Raw genomic sequence first — 21,746 nt, forward strand, 5'->3', positions numbered from 1 at the left:
TCTACATACACCTGTGTGTATTAATATAATTTTAAAATACTTGCATTAATGAAAGACCAATTTTGCCACCCTGATATACGTCTCTCTTCCTAAAATAGGAAATCATTTTTTGCCCTTGACTTTATGAAACAAGTACATATAAAATAATGAAGGTTTCAAGGTGTTTCAAAAGGAAAAGTGTCTGAGCCATCTCTCGGGTGTGCAGAGCAACGGAATACAGACCAACAGGAAAATGAACGCTAAACGGTTCTTCCGTAGTAAGTAGCTATGGTAAATTTACAAGTTGGCATCCTGGGGGCCTTCAATTTTAACCAATTCAGTAATAAGTGTTTGAGCCTGGAAGTCAAATCCCATGGGAAAAACCTCCTCTTTCCCTTTCACTGGGATGTGTGACTCTGGACAAGGGACTTACTATGTCTCTCCCTCAGTGTATCTGTCTGTAAAGCGTAAGGACAATATCTCCTGCATGAGGTCAGTGGGATAACTAAGTGAGACACAATCCGCTTCGCACAGCTTGACAGTTACTCAACATGTACCAAATACTAGGACTAGGATTTATTTGTTCATTAAAATTTATTTTATTGAAGTATAGTTGATTTACAATGTTGTGTTAATTTCTGCTGTCCAGCAAAGTGATTCAGTTATATAAATATATACATTCTTTTTCGTATTCTTTTCCATTATGGTTTATCACAGGGTATTGAATATAGTTCCCTGTGCTATACAGTAAGACCCTTGTTGTTTATCCATTCTCTATATACAATAGTTTGCATCTGCTCACCCCAAACTCCCAATCCTTCCCGTCCCCAACCCCCCTCCCCCTTGGCAATGACAAGTGTGTTCTCTATGCCTGTGAGTCTGTTTCTGTGTTGTAGATAAGTTCATTTGTGTCACATTTTACATTCTACATATAAGTGATATCCTGTGGTATTTGCCTTTGACTAACTTCACTTAGTATCATAATCTCTAGGTCCATCCATGTTGCTGCAAATGGCATTGTTTCCTTCTTTTTTATGGCTGAGTAGTATTCCATTGTATATAGGTACCACATCTTCCTTATCCATTCATCTGTCAATGGACACTTAGGTTGCTTCCAGGTCTTGGCTATTGTAAATAGTGCTGCTATGAAGATAGGGGTGCGTGTATCTTTTTGAATATAGTTTTGTAGGACTATGATTTATTATCCCTAGTATTTGAATTTCTGCTTGAAACTTTTCATTCCACATGACTAAAATTTTGGTGATGGTTGGACTGTGATATTTACATCAGATTGTTCTAGGCTGGGGTGGTTGTAACAGATAACAGAAACAGCCACCCAAAAATTAAGATGCTGTGGCCTCTTGTTCTTTGAAGTTCAAGGTTGGGTATGAGATAAAGTAGTCCATTTCCTATGTATGAATGCCTACACTTTTAATTTTAAGAACATCGGTATGAATAGAATAGTATCACCTTTGTTTGCAGTTAAAAGAACATTGAACCAATAATATATCTTTTGAAAAATACTCTTATTACATGTTTATTGATACATAATTCACAAACACAAAAGTTAATCATATAACTCAGTGGTTTTCAGAAGAAAGGCTGTGCGACCATCACCACTAATTTCTGAACTTTCTCATCACCCCTGACAGAAAGCAGTACCCAACAGCAGTCCTTCCACCCAGGTCCTGGCCACCACGAACGTACTTTCTTTCTCTATAAATTTACCTACTCTGGACACTTCTTATAAACGGAATCATACAATATGTAGTCTTCTGTGTCTGGCTTCTTTCATTTCATAATGTTTTACATTATGTTAAATGATATAGTATTTTTGCTTCATCCATATTGTCATATATGTCAATACTTCATTCTTTTTCGTTGTCACCTTCCATTGTATGGATATTTGCTCTTCCATTCACAATAATGTATCTTAATAATGCAGGATTCCCAAAACCACTGGGTAGATCTCAACTGTTTAGGATTAGAAATTTTCCTCTCCTATCTAAACATCACTTGGCTATAGATCTCAGTCCCACAGTAAGGCTTTAGCTATTAAATCTCTGCACCATACGGCCCTAACTTTCTCCTTTACAGTCTTAACTCCCCCAAATTGCTGAACATACCTGCAATTTTAGATAATCTGGTATCAACCTACTCATCCCCTTATTAAGGTCCACAAATCCTCAGGGGGCCCTCATCTCTCTCTACGTATCAATGTTCATCAGTCCGACAAACAAGGGCTGAAGCTGGAGCAGTATATGAACAGCCTGGGCTGAGGTTAAGTATGATCTTTGGCAGGGCTGACATCAGAGAAATAATTAGATTGGGCAGAGGCCAAAGCTGGACAAACAGTGGACATGGTTTAATTACTGGAAATGACGTGTTAGTAAAAAGGGTGCAAGAAAGAGGGCATTATGGGCAAATTGGTGTTTCAGAAAAGGAGCCCTTGGCCTGGTGACAAACTCAAAGTTCACAGCGGGGTTAGGCAGACTGAGCTGTCGGTCATAAACAGGGTGACAACTGCAACAAAAAGCAGGGGCCAAACGTTGAGGAGTATATTATCACAGGAAAGCGGACAGCAGGGTCCAGGCAGCTTTGGAGAACATCCGCCCTCATTGTCTTTTCCCGGAAGGGTCTTCGGTCCATGCGGGGTGGGGTCCTGCTGGGACTTCCGAGGACCACGTCTGTCAGAGAACATCCCGGCCCCAACTTGAGTGCTCTGTGCTCACAGCCCAGAGATGGGAACCAGTGAGGCTCCTTCTAAAGAGACTCAGGGCTGAGGTGAATGGACGCCAATCTAAGAGACTAGGTCAGGGCCAGATCCTGACAACCTCCTTCACCAGGTCTGAGGACCTTCGGCCTCCTCGTGTCAGGCCAGAGGGTCCTGCTCCTTGCTCTGGGAACCTTGACCTCGGACCAGCTTCCACCTCCTTCACCAGGTCTGAGGACCTTCGGCCTCCTCGTGTCAGGTGAGAGGGTCCTGCTCCTTGCTCTGGGAACCTTGACCTCGGACCAGCTGTAGGATCTGTTTTCCTTGACCTAAGCCTTAGCTCCTCAACTAGAGCGTGGTCCAGCAGACCGGCCTTCCTGTTTGCTCTGCGCTTCAAAGTTTCACACTAGCAACTGGACCAGCTCCTGGTTCTCACAGACGTGGCCTCCATCAAAGGCCACGCAAAGGTGACTGGGCCTGCAAAAGTAGGCGTGGCAACTGCGGCCTGCCCCCAATTAGTGGCTGACAAAAATATTACCAGTGGGGTAGTATGCCACTGACTTGATTATTATCGATAAATATTATCATGATTACATGACTGGCCACATCTGTATAGCAGGCACTTGCTCTGGTGTTGGACATATTCAGCCCCACATAATCATCCCATATACGACACAAGTTTCATTTACCCATTTTCTACTTAAGAAACTGGGAGTCAAAGACGGCAACTAAAATATGGACATCCTGAAGCCAGGGGTTAAACTCAACTGTGAGTGCCCCAGTGAGGAAAGCTGAGTGAGACACAGGGTGAGATTTACAGTGGGCTGTGAAGGAATCTCCGGGTTTATAATCTTGGAAGGAGAGTAGAATTGGTCCAGACAGTCCTGAACGCTGTAAGCTCAGGGAATAGCAGATCGGATGAATGGGCTAGAGCAGACAATAGAAGAGGAAGCTGGCTGAATAGGTAGAAAGCAGATTACAGTGGATTTTGACTTATTGGAAATAAAATATTTTATTTAGTAAATGTCATTGGGTTTAAAAGAAAATAGAGGATTAGATCTGTGAAACGCTCTGGTCATGGCACACCTTGGTTAGAATTCTTTTGTTCCCTTTGTAGATAAAATGGTCCAACCTCAACAATAAAAGAATCCAGCAAAGACTGTCTTCAGCCGCCCAGCAAATGCAAACTCTGCTGCAGCTCCCCCCATGCTGAAACACAGCGTTCCCTGTCCTATTGGCTCGTATACCCCAATAGCCACAAAGCCCATCTGTTGTCTACATTTTATTGGGAATTAATATCAATGCATTTCCTCAACCAAAGCATTTTCATTTTAAGCAAACTTTCCCATTAATCATAAAATGAAAAGCTGTCATTAGAAAGAAATATTCGGGGCAACAGCGCGAGCAGGCATGGAAGATTATTGTGATTATAATCATTTCTTTTTTCATTACTGAAGATAGTATGTCACAGTTTGCTTGGGAAGATTAAAAAGGTAATCCATGCAAAGTATTTAGCAAAATATTTGGCACAGAGTTAGATGTAAAAAAAAAAAAAAAAAAAAGAAAGGCTACTGTGATTATTGATGTTACTTTGTTTGCCATTATTTGTGTTCTGAGGAGTGGAGGAGGAATCCTGGACTTACAGTCTCCCAGCTCCTGTGTATAACACTCATCCTATGCTAACCGGTTCCATCTTATTAGTGAGGCTTGGGGGGTAGGAGGTGGGACGGGGGGAATTATCATGGTTTTTTTCCCTGGGTGGTAGCAATTTTCCAATGTTTGCCAATGTGATGAGAGGGCAATTGCTTTAATTGCCTTTGATTGGCCATTTGTATTTCCTTTACGGTGAACTGTCTATGCATTTTACCATTTCTATTTTGGATGGTTTACCCTTTTCTTAGCAATTGTAGCAGCTATTAGTACCAATTAGACTTAATAATAATTTGTCTGTAATAGGTGTTGTAAAATGTTTCCAGTGCATCATTTGCCTTTTGAATTTATTCATGGAGTTTTCTCTATGCAGAAATTTTCTACACACACACACATACATTTCCACCCTATTTCTTTTTTGGGTTTTGGGTTTCCTATTTTTCTTAAAACAATCCCCCCCCCAATGTCAAGGTTTTGCAGCTGCCCTATGCGTTTGCCTTTATCAATCAGCATCGGCCATACAATACAATTTACCTCTACAAAGAACTTCTAAGAACCCTGCCTAATGGCATCAAGGATATCTATAAACCCCTGAGTAACTCCAGCCACTGTGTTTGGGCCAGGTGTGCACGTACATTGCACCATCCACCTACGTTGCTTACCTGGAATGCTCTTTGAGCAGGAAAGCAATGCAAAAAGACAAGAATCCGGTACATTTCAACATCCCGCCTGGGGGGAAGATTTTAGTTGGATTACAATAGCCTTCACCAGTAAAGGCAATTGACAGCAAAAATAAAAATGTCTCACTCTGGCTAAAAGCCAGCAAAATAAAGAGACAAAGTACATTAGGCATGAAAGACATTTGCCTCTAGAATCATCATTGTAACCTCCAGGTAGGATCAGACAGCGGGACTTTTGTAATTATATAAAGATTATATCCTGTATTTTATTGGTTTAAGTAGATCAAACATGAATGCCAGTCAATCCAACTTTCAAAGAGTCTATATAAGTTCAATCAACTGCACCCAGACACTATTTCAATGATATTTTCAAAGTCCCTCCATTTCTAGCCTTTTGATTTTTTCCTTAAAGAAAAATAATTCTTCAAAAGCTTCAAGTAAACACTTCACTCAAAGACAGCCCTCGAGGGAAGGATAGAGAGAGATGAAAACTAGTTATCTAGATACAACCATTAGCAAAGAAAAAAGAGAATCAGAACAGATCCCACTTGTTTTTTAGCACAAGCAGGTGATGGTGTGGAACAGCCACAAGGACTAAGCAGTGTGCAGTTGCGGAAACTCAACACTGAGTGACTGCTCAACAGCAGGACAGAACATCTGAGTTGAAACCACTCCACAAAACCCGCGATAGACCTACACTTTACAAACCAACCCTATGAAACCACAAGCAATCAGCTGTGACTCAATCGATGATTTTCTTTTCATGTTAAATGTAAGGTTTTTAAAATGAAGGCATAGATTAAAATTTAGCAGTTCATTTTAATCCAGAATATTTTCCTATAACTTTGGAATTAAGAAATAAAATAGTTGATTTCATTTATTGTTATAAGGCTATTCCTTTGTATTGTCGATATACTCACAAAGTTTCTCATATATTCAACAGCAGCTAAAAGAGGGGTTCAGGAGACAAACTGAGAGTAAGCATTTCCATGGCTCAAAATATTTTTTAAAATGAATCTTTGCCAGTGATCATCACAACTATACATTCATTCAAAATATTTCTCAGGAAACTTAAATGCATGTTGCTAAGTGAAAGAAGCCAATCTGAAAAGGCTACAATATTGTACGATTCCAACTCTATGACATTCTAGAAAAGGCAAAACTATGGAGACAGTAAATGGATCAGTGGTTGTCAGAGGTTGAGGGGAGGGAGGAATGAATAGGCAGAGCACGAGAGGATTTTTAGGGCACTGAACCCACTCCGTACGATACTGTAATGGTGGATACATTACACATTTGTCCAAACCCATACAATGTACGAGAGCGAACGCTGATGTAAACTATGGACTTGGGGTGAGGACAACATGTCGATGAAGGTTCATCCATGTAGCAAATGCACCACTAGGGAGGGAGGGTGATAGCAGGAGAGGCTGTGCATGTACAGGGTCAGAGGGTACATAGGAACTCTTTGTATTTTCTGCTCAATTTTGCTGTGAACGTAAAACAGCTCTAAAACAAAGTCTACTGAAAAGGGAAAAAAAGCTATGTGTTTACATTTGTTGTTTAGAGTAGGAGTTCCTTCAAATGTTACGGATCGTCCTCAGTAAATAAACAGCCTTTTCATTAACCACTCCCCCTGAAAAATTTCCCTCTGGATTCTACAAATCTCTCACAGTGAACTGAATTCTATAGGAAAACAGTATTTAACCATACAAATATACCTCTCCAGACACCCAGCCCTCTCCTCTGGCCCCCACCACTGGAACGCAGGGCCCGGCCACATTCTTTGCTTCACTTCTTCACACCTGGCAAGCTTGTCCAGGAATGAGAACCTCTGTAAGTGCTGTCCTCCCACCCAGAACTTGTCTCCTCCCCAAGTCGACTCCCATGCACCCTTCAGGTCACTGCAAGTGCCACTTCTTTCAGGAAGCCTTCCCTGACCCCCACTCCCTGACTACAACAGCTCCCCTGTGGCACATGCTCTGTGCCTCCCTGTACTTCTCTTCCGAGGCATTCTACACAGTTGCCAAGTATAAACATATTCGTGTTGTTTGTCCTTAGTGATCATCACCACCACTCCCCACCCCACCCCTGCCTATGGCCTCCTTAAAGACAGAATGTGTCTATATCTCCCCCTCACCACTGGCTCCCTCATGATCTTAATGACTATTGACGGAGTAAGTAAATGAATGGAATAGGGAGTCATACAAATAAATTTAAACTTAATCATTAGATCATGAGGAACTGAAAAGCAGGAAATAAATAGATGGAGCTGAACAAATTTTTCATCTTCTCTGGGTGGAGCTTTTAGGAAATGGCTTCATTATTTTGTTTCCTGTAGAGTAAATGTCCAAGAGATTCGGCCTGAGAATATGAAAATCTGAACAAAAACTTGTATTCAGAATCAAGTACAAATTATTTAAGAAATAATCATGCTAATTATCTTTTTATAGATGTAAATAAAGTCATCGAAAGAAAAATGTATAGAACAGCAAGGGCTCGACGATGCCATATGGGAAAACATTGCTTTCATTAACACTTTCCTATGAATTTTAATAAGGAATATGCTTACAAATTCTGTCTGTGGGAGGGCACTAAATGAGGACGCAACTTTTACTACTTACTGTCTCTGACAGAATGCTGGGACCCACCATAGAATCGGAGATACTAGCTTCTGTTAGCACACCTCAGGCAGTAGTCTTCCAACTGTAATCTCCTCCAAGAGGATGTGCTAGCTCTGAATTCATTCTTGCCACAGATATGATTTTGGATATGTATTCACTGAACCATGTTTGGTAATAAAATTTATATTTTCAGGAGGAAATTCTGGTAAATGGTGCATTCTCCACAAAAATCACATAAAGCCCTGGAAGATTTCAAGACTGAATAAATGACTTGTGCCGAAAGAAATCCAATCTTAGGTAGGCTTAGAGGGAGCATTAAATGTAGTAACTAAAATTTAGTAAATGACTCGTATTACAAAGTAAGGGAAGCATGAGCAATAGAGTAGCTATATAAACTAAACAACTACAGCATTGTTCCTGGGAAACCTAAAAAATAAAGAAATGTTGGTATAAACTTCATTCTCTTCCCAGCCTCTGCTTCACAGCAGGGACAAGAAACAGGGTCGATGAATGCAGCTTATAAAGGCAGGCGTGCTCAGACATCACTCTCAAGTTTCTACTTCGCTTGTAAATTGTGTGGATTCTCCCAATTCCAGGAACCTCTCCCCAGTCGTCACAGCTGCTTGTCTAGACGGTAAACGCCTATGGGATAAAGTGCCCAGGCTGGCAGGGCAGAGGTACAAGGGTTCACCATGTAGGGATGACCATCTGCTTCGAAGTGCTGGAAGGGTTATCTCCAAGGTGGGTGGCTTGAGTCGGCCACACCCACTTCTGTTTCCAACCCTTACTTTGAAGGGTCCCTGACTTTAGTTTTGATCATTTGTGTGGGTCTCAGTGATGGTGAGAAAGACAAGACTGGGAAGAAGAGAAGGAGCCGTAGGGGAGGAAGTGGATGAAACAGGCAAGAAAGATAGAAGAGGTCCCAAAAGTCTGAGGTAAGTGGCATATTAAGTCCTTGGGCATAAACATGAGATGTTAAAACCTCTCTAAAATTTAATATAAAAGCACATTTTGCTTTTGTTATCAAGAGGCGAAGGCAAATCTTCTGCACTCTTTAAGATTATTATAACCCAGCCACACTAAAGCCATTGGCATGAGGACTGCCATCAGCTGCCAATGGGCTGCCTCTCAGCGGTCCCTTTGGTGGGTGTCTGAATGAAGAGGTGGCACTTTCTGACACTAGGAGGCTATGCTCAGTTATGTACCTTCAGCTCGGTCTCCATGGCAACTGGGCCAGCCCGTCCAACTTCGGATATGGGGTTCCCACTAAAATCTAAGTATCCCAGCTACACGGGCAGTCCACAGTAATTAGAGACAAAGCACAGAAAGAAAGTTTGGTGGACACGAGGAGGCAATGAGTTCTGGAAACATGATTAATAACCAGGATCCACTTGTTTGGACCTAGAACGTACCCTTTCAACAACCTTAGGAAAAGTCCTGAGATAACACACCATGAAGACATAAAATCTGATTGTTTCTGAAGTCAGGGTGCTTCTTACCCCAAGCGCGATGAATGTGCACCATCATTGTTGGCCAGGTGGCAGTCATGACATAGAGGTCAACACTCCACACATGTGAACTTGGTGGTCACAGTTGTGCACGCTATCACCATTTACACTGAGCTGTGTACCTTGTTGGTTCTACACATGTTGGGTTTAATTACTACTTAAAGTGTGATTCGAAAGATCAGAAAGAGAAATTAAGGAAACAATCCCATTTACCATTGCATCAAAAAGAATAAAATACCTAGGAATAAACCTACCTAAGGAGCCAAAAGACCTGTACTCAGAAAACTATAAGATACTGATGAAACAAATCAAAGCTGACACAAACAGATGAAGAGATATACCATGTTCTTGGACTGGAAGAATCAAAACTGTCAAAAGGACTCTACTACCCAAAGCAATCTACAGATTCAATGCAATACCTATAGAATTACCAAAGGCATTTTTCACAGAATTAGAACAAAAAAATTTTACAATTTGTATGGAAACACAAAAGGCCCTGAATAGCCACAGCAATCTTGAGAAAGAAAAACGGAGCGGGAGGAATTAGGCTCTCTCACTTCAGACTATACTACAAAGCTACAGAGATCAAGACAGTATGGTACTGGCACAAGAACAGAAATATAGATCAATGGAACAGGATAGAAAGCCCGGAGATAAACCCACACACATATGGTCACTTTATTTTTGATAAAGGAGGAAAGAATATACAATGGAGAAAAGACAGCCTCTTCTATAAGTGGTGCTGGGAAAACTGGACAGCTACATGAAAAAGAATGAAATTAGAACATTCTCTAACACCATACACAAAAATAAACTCAAAATGGATTAAAGACCTACATGTAAGACCAGACACTATAAAACTCTTAGAGGAAAACATAGGTACAACACTCTCTGACATAAATTGCGTCAAGATCTTTTTTGATCCACCTCCTAGAGTAATGGAAATAAAAACAAAAATAAACAAATGGGACCTCATTAAACTTAAAAGCTTTTGCACAGCAAAGGAAACCATAAACAACCCTCAGAATGGGAGAAAATATTTGCAAATGAAGCAACTGACAAGGGACTAATCTCCAAAATACACAAACAGCTCATGCAGCTCATATCAAAAAAACAAACAACCCAATCCAAAAATGGACAGAAGAGCTAAATAGACATTTCTCCAAAGAAGAAATACAGATGGCTAAAAAGCACGTGAAAATGTGCTCATCGTCACAAATTATTAGAGAAATGCAAATCAAAACTACAGTGAGGTATCACGTCACACCAGTCATCAAAAAATCTACAAACAGTAAATGCTGGAGAGGGTGTGGAGGAAAGGGAACCCTTCTACACTGTTGGTGGGAATGTAAATTGGTGCAGCCACTATGAAGAAGAGTATGAAGGTTCCTTACAAAACTAAAATTAGAGCTACCATATGATCCAGCAATCCCACTCCTGGGCATATATCTGGAGAAAACCATAATTTGAAAAGATGCATGCACCCCAATGTTCACTGCAGCACTATTTACAATAGCCAAGACATGGAAGCAAGCTAAATGTCCACTGACAGATGAATGGATAAAGAAGATGTGGTACATGCATACAGTGGAATATTACTCAGCCATAACAAAGAACTAAATAATGCCATTTGCAGTGACATGGATGGACCCAGAGATTGTCATACTGAGTGAAGTCAGAGAAAGACAAATTACCATATGATATCGCTTATACATGGAATCTAAAATAATGGTACAAGTGAGCTTATTTACAAAACAGAAATAGAGTCACAGATGTAGAAAACAAACTTACGGTTACCAAGGTGGAAAGAAGGGGAGAGGGATAAATTGGGAGATTAGGATTGACATATACACACAGCTATATGTAAAATAGATAACTACTAAGAACGTACCGTATAGCACAGGGAACTCTACTCAATACTCTGTAATGATCTATATGGGAAAAGAATCTAAAAAAGAGTGGATATATGCATATGTATAACTGATTCACTTTGCTGTACAGCAGAAACTAACACAACATTGTAAATCAACTATGCTCCAATAAAAATTAATTTTAAAAAATGTGATTGAAATAATTAGACTAAGATTTGACATTGAAAGGAAAAATCATTCTGTGCTCAGAAATGCAAAGACTAAAGAGGTGCGGCAAATATTCATTGGTGGAAAGACTGAACTTGCACATTTTCATATTTTCTTGTAACTAATAACTAATACTTTATAGGATTTAAGGAAGGAGTGTGTCACAGGTAGATGAATCTGTGCTACACATTCTTACTAATACATGAACAAAAGGATTCACAATCTCATGCAAATATGCAAATGAAGGCAGAAGAAATCACCAAATCTCCTGGACCAGATGAAAGCTGTTAACAAAGCAACAAGATATTAGTGAGACCAAATGATGCTTCATAAATGACCATCATTAAACCGTCTGTCATTATTTACGATCACTTTTTTTTTTTTTTTTTTTTTTACTATCACTTTTAAAAAATCTTAGGGTTATGTAAAAATGGATGTTCTGCCTATGGCTTCTTAGATCCCATGAAATCCTGTATACAGATGTATGTCAGCTCTCCACAAATCCCTTTCTCCTCCATACTGACGTATCTTCATAGTTACTCTTTTGGGGACTATTCCCGCTTTCCCTAATCTGTGGCCAGGAAATAATTAGTGAGGGATTTACTAAACTGGTAAGTATCTTCTAGAAAGTGGGCCTGTGCTGATAAGGAGCAGGGTATGATCTGCGGATGTAGGCAGGTCTGCCCATACCACAAACACCGAAGGTAAACCCAGTGTCAGTTCCGATGCTGTCTACATGGAATGTGAGTACAGAATCTGTCCTGACGGGAAGTTGGGAGGCAGGAGCTTCCCGTGCCCTTCATTTTTCCCAATGAGACCAGAACTGAGGAAATTTTCCACAAGACGTGAGTGTAATGGGGGAGGGAATTTAAGGAGAGAAGTGAAAAGTGCACTCGTTGCTGAAGGAAGATGAGAGTTGGAGTTGACCCGAGGTACACTCGGAGGATGGACGGACAGTTCACATGTTTACCTGCGGCTGAGACTATGGATTTACAGTCACACCACTCCATACAGGTGTGTGATCTTCTCTGGCAGTACCCAGCACTGAACTGACATCCAAGTAGGCAGCTATTAGAGCCTGACAGATTTAGAGTTAGAATTTTATAGCTAGAGAGTAGCCAAAGGGCAAGAAAATGAAACTACTGGGGAAAAAAAAGAAAGATTAAAATGATGCATCACAGGTCCTAGACAGGACTCAGCAGGAAATTACAAGAAGGGTCAATGTAACAGTACTTTCAAACTTCCCTGGTTCAAGAATCACCTGGGAAATGTGTTAAACATAAAGGTTCTCAGGGACTGACTCAGTAGACCTAGACGTGACCCTGGAACCTGTAGATTAACAGATGCCCCAAACGTTCCTTACAATGTGGCACATGTGGTAAACACTAGGCCAATAGACTATCTGAACTTTGAGGGATTACGGAATGAAGGTCTTGTGGTGAAAGAGACAGAGCACTTGTGCAAAGGAAATAAAAGCACTAAAATGGTAGGTGTTTGTGCTCAGCGTGGAAAAGTGGAGTTTAAAAAGCGTAAGACAGAAGAGTTCTGGTGGGTGAGAGGGCCAAGGGGTGCCAACGGTTGGAACTGTAGGAGAATTCTGTTCTACAAAATAAGAGTAATTGTCTGTGGGTAATACTGCCATGGACAACCCAGATGTCCCCACATCCCAACCATGTGACTGAAATGAACACATTCCTGGCTCTTGAGGGTGTTGAGAGCTGACAGCTCACAGCTAAACTCCCTCTCTCCCTGCCCAGAAGTTGTACTTGGTTGAAGAGAGCTGACCCAAGGCCATGTTTCTTCAGGGAGACGCCCATATCCAATGCCTGGTTGATGCTGGGGAACAAAGGACCAACCTTGTCCCATTCAGGGTAACTTTCAAGGTACCCTAAGCTCCAGAGCATGCGATGGGACCCACGGTGGCTGCAGTTGCTCCTGCCCTCAGCCCAACTCCTCCTCCCGCTCCAGGCTCTGTCCACTTCCCCTCCAGGGCTGATCCTAAGAACACCACCCAGGAACGTTTGAGCTCAGATCTCAAAATCTCAGAATATGCTGCATGAATTACACAACCCGAGAAAAGTATGCAACTTGCCATAGACATCAAGTCTATGGGGAATGCAGGAGGGAATGCGCTTTCTCCAATGGAAGGGCTTCTGGAAGAAGCTAAGTCTCCACAAAGGCAAGCAGATATGAGGCGTATTTCTCGAAAAAGATGAGGGTGTTGAAGAAATGAACCCCATGGTGGGAAGGTGTAAGAGCAGCACGGAAGTGTAGCCCCTCCAGTGCAGAAGAGGAAAGTGGGTTCCTACGAAAAGGCTGGTGAGGGGGTCAGCGTTTTAGCCCAAGGACACATCTCTTCATTTCAAGTCCCAACAAGATCCTCCTCAATCAACCAAGCTAGTTTAGGAGCCATCACAATTTCACTGCAGGTTAATACATTTTTCCTGAAACTAAGAGAATTGTGGTCTCTTGAGCACATTCACCAAAGAACATTGTTTTTCCAATACGTTTCCACTTGTTATTGGCAGCTATGTTAATCTGCACTTTTGAAAGCAACTTTCGTGTGAGGCTGTGTACCAAACAATTGAAAGGAACAGTGGAAATACTGTTTAAAAGACACATCAAAGTTCCTGTGAAGAGTTCAAACCATTGGCAAAGGAGAAAAAAATGCGAGAGCAATGTGGAACAGTAATTTAAAAACATAACTTTACACAACTCTTAATTACATCTTTTACTATCATTCTCTGGATAGACAGTGATGAGGTACATATTTACAACTCACTAAAGTATACTTAGGCAATGTTAAATGACTAGTAATGTTTAGAAGTCTTCTTAGGTCTTTTCTTTCCTTAATTGTTGTCGCTCTTGTTGCTGTTGTGTTTTTACTGTGGGATGTTTTATACGTGAACAAAACAGAAAATTAGGAGAAATTTTAGCAGAATCTAAAGGGATGTAGTCAGCCACTACAACAATGACCTCACAAGATCTCTGAGCTACAGAGGGATTCAATCTTGTCCTACCTGGGAAGGGTAGTATACAAAAGCTGCTCTTATTCATAAGCAATTGAAAACCAATTTATTACATCAAAACTTATTGAGGGCTCTCCACCACTCATCACATGAGCCATGTGGGATCCCAGAGCTCTCTGAGACCTCCTTCAACGTTACTAACAGTCACCTTCTGTGCAAAGCATTTGCATCAGTGGGTATTTCTGTCAATCCCTCTCTGTGAAAGTACATGATCTATTCGACTAGGACCAAGCCTGTTGTCTAAGTACAACCAGGACAAGGAAAGGGACCCAAAACATGATTGCAAATACCCACTCAAAATGTTTGTAAACTGTAGAATTCTGACTCAGATGCTACCATATAATTACAAATCAGATAAGACCTTTGAGGTTCATTTAATCCATCTTCCTGCTGAAAACAAGACACATGTAAGTCATTAATGACATGCCATTGTCTTACAATACAAGGAACTTTCCAAAGGAAAGAGGTTAGAGTGTCCCAGTAACATGTTACCCTGTCTCATCGACTTTTCCATCCCTGAATTCCTACCTAAACCTCTCAAAACCATTAAAGAGCAAAGGGGTGAGAAGTTATTAACTTTCAGACCTTCTGCCTGCTAATATTTTATCCTCTAATTAACTAACGCCTCTAATAACTCTCCAAAACATTTACAACGCCTACAAAGAAAGGCCAAAACCACATGAGAAAGACACAACACAGGGTCCATCCAGTCTGAGTCCTAAGAGGGAAGACCACAGAGATGTTCCTCAACCCCACGAAACTCAAGGGCGGGACCAAGATAATGATGCAGACAACCTGCATCTTGGAAGTGAACATGAAATGGGGAACTTTTTGAGAAATGCCCACCAGTGTCTGAGGAGAAGGGAGAGTGCAGAATGGGTGGGGAGGGAGGATATAAGTGTCCAGTGATGGCACTAAACCTCAGAATGACCATGCCTAGGACTGTCTCGCCACTTGGGTCACTCGTTATCATGGATTTGAGTAACACATGAAAGCCATCAGCAGTACTGGCAACACCAGGTTCTGAGGAAAATTCTAGATCATGAGAATTGGGACAGTTAAGGGAGATTCAAGACCAATGCCCTCTCTCTAGAGATGCAGACAGTGGAGCCCAGGAAGTCTAAAAATATGTAACACATTGTTGATTCAAATCAAAATATTTTAATAGAAAGCACACCTCATGTGGAGTCAGAAGACCCTACTTAGCTCCCCAGGTCACTTCCCCGTCATAAACTGTGAGCTTTCGGAAAAATTCATTTCTTCTCTTCTAAAATGCGAAGAAGAGTGTTTTTATAAAGACTGTCACAGAGATGTTTATGAAGACCCCTGGGATCATCTAAAGTCAAGGCTGCTGTCTATGGTAAGATGCAAATCCATCGATAGGAGTGCTTTTCACACAAGGAGCGACTCTTAATAACTTAGAAATTCACAGAGAGTTTTAGAGTCCTGCCTGGCTCATGTGATTGATTAACTGTGGAGAAGTCAGAATTCTAAGAGCACTCAATAAGTTTTGATTTAATGATAAAGAAAATGACTTTCAACTGCTTAGGAACAAGGTCAGTCTTATGAACTTCTCTATCATTTGGTTGCCTGGAGTCTTCGCAAAGGCACAAGGTCCATGCAAAGCATAGATCAGACCAGTACTTTAATGCAGAGCTGCACTAAATTAAATTCATAACTCATAACCCCATTTGGGGGAACATTAAAAATCTAATAACAACAAATACTATTTCTTTGGGGTTCCTGGACCCAATTCCAACATGTGTGTTGCGAGGGGGAGGGTGGTTTCCCCCCCTAAGCAAGTCTTGCACATCAACAGGGTGATTCAATTAGGACACTATCTATCCTGAGACAGCGCCAGATCCCACGGGATGAGAGCTCTGTCCCACTAGACTGCCCTCCGCCTTCAGATGCCGACAGCAAGCCCAGGCTATCACCTGAGCTTCTGACCAACAAACTACAGATTGGAGGTTCCAACAATCCCTCCTTGGCTTTAAACACCAGTTGCAAGTCCAAGTTGTCACCTATACTTGTGACCAACTGGCTATAAACAGAGGTTCCCATGACCCCTCCTTGGGTTTGATTAATTTGCTAGAGCGGCCCACAGAATCCAGAGGAACATTTTACTTCCTAGATTACTGGTTTATTATAAAAGGATATAACTCAGGAACAGCCAAATGGAAATGACGCACAGGGCAAGGCATGGGGAAGGGGCACGGAGCTTCCGTGCTCTCTCCAAGCTCAACACTCTCCCAGCACCTCCACGTGGTCACCGACCCAAAACCTCTCTGAATCCCATCCTTCTGAGTTCTTACAGAGGGCTTATTACATAGGTATGATTAAATCATGGGCCATTGGTGATTGATCCAACCTCCAGCCCACCTCCCCTCCCAGGATGTCTGAAGGGGGCGGCAACCAACCCCCTTCTTTAGATTACCCAGGAGCTCTCCAAAAGTCACCCCATTCTCACTGACATAACAAAAGATAACTTCATCACTCCTATTACAGGAAATTGCAAGGATTTTAAGAGTTGGGAGTCAGGAACCAGTGGGTGAAGACCAAATACATAATATGAGAAATATTCTGGTCACCTGAACAACCAAACATATATTCTTATAAATCACAGTATCACACTATTCCTAATAGTATTTAAAACGCAAAATGAAACACAGTGACAATAAGCTTTCTAGTGCTGCTGTAATAAAGTACCACAAACTAGATGGTTTCAACAACAGAAACATATTATCTCACAGCTCTGGAGGCTAGAGGTCTGAGATCAAAGTGTCAGCAGGGCCAAACCCTCTCTGAAGGCCCTAGGGGAGGATCTGGTCCATGCCCTCCTCTTAACTTTTAGACGTTCCTTGCTTTATGGTCCAACTGAGTCCCCCTAAAACCGAGTTCCCCTGCCAAGTATAAAATTAACCTCTCTATCCAAAACTTTATTCCCTTGCTTGTCCTGTCCCTGTTCCCATCAGGGCCGAGGAGTAGCAAAGAAAAGGGGGGACTGAAACTGAGCAGGACCCTGCAGGGTCCTCCCTGGTACAAAAGCCCCTCCATGTACCCTGTTTCTTGTTTACAGAAAAAGGCTTTAGTCTTCCAGGCCTTCCCTAAGTTCTAAAGAGCAGACTGAAGTAGTTACTAATTAGGGAAGTGAGGGAATGCAGAAACATAGGAAAAGCAGTTAAGCAAAAAAAGTAATGATAGCTTAAACAATAGTTCAGCATAAAACAGAGTCCTAGTTGCTCCTCAAGGAACATACATAACCATCTGACACGTATCTTTGAGTTGTTCTTCAGAAACTAAGGCTCCCACCCGGGTGGAGAATGGTGACTACATACGGAGCACAAGACCCAGTCTGGTTGGAACCAGAGGTTGATGATTAAGATTCCTGTTACCTCACCGCCAACCAATCAGAAGAAAGGCATGTACCCTGCAACCCTCACCCCAAATGATGCCTTTAAACACCCCCCCGAAAGCCATCAGGAAGTGCGGGCCTTTTAAGCGTTAGCTGCCCGTTCTCCTTGCAAATCCAATCATCACATAGTTTTCTACCTGTGTCCTCACATCTATGCGTGTCTGTGTCCAAATTTGCCCTTTTAATAAGGACACCAGTCATATCAAATTAGGGGCTCATCCTACTCAAGTATGACCTCATCTTAACTAATTCTATCTCCAACAACTCTATTTCCACGTAAGCTCATTTTCTGAGGTCCTGGGGGTTAGGACATCAGCATATGGGTTTGGCGGGTGGGGGACACACAGTTCATCCCATAACAGTGACTAAACTAAATCAAAGCCATGGAAGAAATGCTATGTTGTTTCAACCAAACCCCAACCTCCACCCCAACTGAGAATCTGCCTTAATATTTTCATGCAGTTTTTCCACTTGCTTCAAAAAATCACCGTCGGGGTTTATTCCCTCACTTTGACCTCCCTGCCACCTCCCGGCATCTGTCAGAGCACAGCGTCTCTGTACGTCCCATCTTCTCTCCATCTCACCAACGATGACCGGTCCCTCGTGTTTTACATGAAGTACTTAAGGCATATGCTTGCATCATAAGGAGACACTTGTTCACCATAAAGTAGACTCTTTAGGATTGAGCAGTCCAGTTTGTGGTGAAAACAGCCCTCTTAAATAAGCAACCACACAGTCACAGGGAGATGATGTGGCCATGCCCAGCATGTGCCCTCCCCCAAGGGGAACCAGTCCATTCTTATGGTGCTCTTTCTACCCTGTGTCCAGACCCCCAATGTCATGTTCTTGAATTCATTTCATAACAAACCTTGACCGCTACTGACTTTTGCTCTCTGAGGTCTCTGTTAAGGCGTCTTCCCCCTACACCTAGATTTCCTGAACACATATGGTCAGAGGAAGCAGTGATGGGCTTCTTCCCCCATCAACAGATTGGAGCCGTGACCCATGTTTCAAAAGAGATGACGGCCAGCAGAGACTCCAATCCTCTCCCTAGACAAGTGACTGTTTTGAAACTGTGCCCTCAGTGGCATTCCTTCTGAGGAAGCCACCACTGACTCCTACTTAATAAGCTAAATCTTAATAAATGTTATGTAACTTTGAACGAAGGAAGGTTGGTCAGAAGAGGAGTGTTGAGGTCAGGGGGCAGAGAACGTAAAGTTTCCATGCTAGAACGTGGCACAACTTACCAAGCAGAGGAGGACCCTAGAGAGAAGCCCCAGAGCATAAATAACCCTACATCAGTGGTTCTCAAAGTGGGGTCCCGGGACCAGTAACGTCAGCCTCAGCTGGAAGCTTGTCAGATATGCACATCTCGAGTCTGACCCGAGACCCACAGAATCAAAAGCTCTGAGGCTGGGGTGCAGCGAGCTGTGTTTTAACAAGGCTACCCAATGATTCCGAGGCTTGCTGAAGCTGGAGAACCAGCTGCAGAGGGAGAAGGACCATTGGTCGTACTCCGCTACACAGGACTTCATGGAATCCCACTCCAAGTGTTGCTTCCTTCTCTCTCTCCACGTTGCCCCGTAGAGTCCTGAGTACTTCATCCAACTCTTCAGCTATCTCATAGCATCCTGGGTACTGAGACATTCAATCCTCTTTATCAAGTAATAAGTTGATCTTTGGATGTCTGTGTGTGTGTGTGTGTGTGTGTGTGTGTGTGTGTGCACGCGCGTGTAATTTTCCACCAACTCAAGCCCGTTTCTGCTTCTGAGCCTGAAGGCCGACGCTGCCTCGGGAAGCATGAATCACCCAGGGCAATGATCCCCAGCAGGTCCAGGCCACGCTGGCCTCCACTGTGTCTCGGCCTCACCTCAGTCTCTGGGTATCTTCATAAAATAAACAACTCGAGGAAGATGCTATGTATTGATTGGGACGACGGCGAGGAGAAAAATCGCAGCAGTCTTTAAAGGCACTCTCAAGTCCCCTATTATTTTTCAAAATAGATGCTTGGCAGCTGTGAAACTTGACAGGGGTGATCCGTGGTTCATAATAAGCAGTTCCCGAGAGACTCATTATGGCCTGGTTTCTGGCGTGTTGACCAGCAGAGGCTAAGGATTAATTTTAAATTATCGAGCTAATTACTCAGAAGCATTAATAGTAACCAGAGACAATGTGTTGCCAGATAACATGAACTGGATACATGAACTGGATTCTATTGCTATTATCACTACAACCATTGAAAAAATGTTACTTGAAAAAACATACAGTGCCCCATAAATGAAAACTATTTGCATTCCTACACAAGAGTTTAGTAACCCGTTTTGGAATACACTCAGTAAATCCTAGAAGCACTTATTTTAATACTAAAGCAAAGTCTACCACCTTGATACACACATATAGGCTGGAAGGCTCAGAATGTAGTTTAGTTGACTTTCATTTGTAGTGGAGAAAACCTAAGCAGGAAAAAAAGAATTACTAGAGATACATGGTTTTCCCATTCTAATTGACTTTACTAAGTCAGATTTTTGTCACATGGTTTTCTTGTGATATATGCTTCTTCATTGTGCTAATTTATGCTATTCATTAGAGAGTACAGAATAATTAATCAAACTAATACAGAGCACCTCAAAGTCCATTATACCCTGACTTATATGATATTCTAGTCCATTCATCATGATTTTGGGTTATTTTAATACGGACTTCAAAAAAAATAGCATGTTTTAATGAGAGATCACTTGAGAAAACATGATGAATTAAATGGGATACAAGAGAAAGCTCAATAACCCCAAGAAAAGACCTCGCTTTGCAAAAAAAAAGTCAATTTCAAGAAAATGTGTTACCTGCAGAATTATAAGCACCCAGCATCTGGGAAGTCAGCTATGTTTTCCTCATAGAATAGATGACCTAGAATTCAATGGCCTTTTCTACTTACACAATACCTATCCTGGATTTCAAATTTCAATTTAAAAATCTACTTAAGCGATTCCCATGCATCATACGGGAACAGAAAATCTTTAAGTGGCAAGAGCATATGAGAGATCTGAATTTCATTCACTACCTAGAACTAAGCACTTTCCGAGAAACTTCAAAGGGTTTTTTAAATTAAAAAATTAAATTTTAAAACATTTATTTTAAAAAAGTTTTTATTTTTTAGAGCAGTTTAGGTTCACAGCAAAATTAAAAGAAAGGCACAGAGATTCCCGTACACCCCCTGTGCCCCCATACACATAGCCTCCCCCATTATCAACATCCCAATCAGCGGCACATCTGTTACAACTGATGAACCTACACTGAAACATCATTATCACCCAGAATCTGTAGTTTACATTAGAGTTCACCCTTGGCTGTATATTCTATGGGTTTGGACAAATGTATAATGACATGTCCATAACTATAGTATCATACCTTGTGCCATCCCTCATTCTGGCCTCTGTACGAAGCAGCCTCAGGCAGAGGCCTCAGGGCCAGCCTAGCAGGACATCAGAGTGGAGAGCAGCCGCCCAGGGATGCAGGGTTCCCAGTGATGTGCTGTGAGGATGTCTTCCTTTCTGACCCTCTGCTGCCCTGTGGGCAGTGTGTTCCCCTGTACCTGTCTCAGGCCCCTCAGCAGGTGATGGGCTCTCTGAAGCTGCTGGTCCCACCCCCAGGCATGTCCCCCTGGGTCCTCCCCACTCCATCCTCTGGCTGCTCCACCGCCTGGCTCAGGGGGCCTGAGCCGATCGCCCTCACTGGCCTCCTGCAGATGAGCCAGGGGGAGCCAGGACCCAGCTCCCCGGGGGCTCCCATGCCCCCTGCTGGCCCCCCAGACCCTGCCTCTGACCACCCAGGTGCCGGTGGTGGCCAGAGCTGTTCTCACTGGGTGGACCCATCTCCCCCACGGGCCCCGGACAACCAAGGTCCATAGCCCCTCTGGGGGCAGAGTGGGCCCCCTACTTCCCCAGGCAGGTTCTGTTGACAAGAAAACAATGTTGGTTCCCCACCCAAAAAAAAAAATCCTCTGGGCTCCACCTATTCATTCCTACCCAGCCCCCATCCCCAGCCCCTGGCAACCACTGATCTTTTTACTGTCT

At 42.4% G+C, this 21,746-nt stretch overlaps 2 protein-coding genes across 2 annotated transcripts in view; one reads left to right on the plus strand and one right to left on the minus strand.

The window, feature by feature from the left end:
* The window catches only part of ANOS1 (anosmin 1), a 190,004-nt gene that overhangs the window by 152,567 nt on the left and 15,691 nt on the right, over positions 1-21,746 (minus strand). The gene's annotated exons all lie outside the window — the stretch shown is intronic.
* On the plus strand, positions 233-21,580 carry LOC132357845 (uncharacterized). Its single transcript, XM_059911689.1, has 4 exons — positions 233-257; positions 2,615-2,951; positions 8,243-8,387; positions 21,074-21,580. Exons 1-4 carry the CDS (start codon positions 233-235, stop codon positions 21,578-21,580), a joined length of 1,014 nt encoding a protein of 337 aa, XP_059767672.1.

This window comes from Balaenoptera ricei, chromosome X (assembly GCF_028023285.1).
Source record: "Balaenoptera ricei isolate mBalRic1 chromosome X, mBalRic1.hap2, whole genome shotgun sequence".
Taxonomy (NCBI): Eukaryota; Metazoa; Chordata; class Mammalia; order Artiodactyla; family Balaenopteridae; genus Balaenoptera; species Balaenoptera ricei.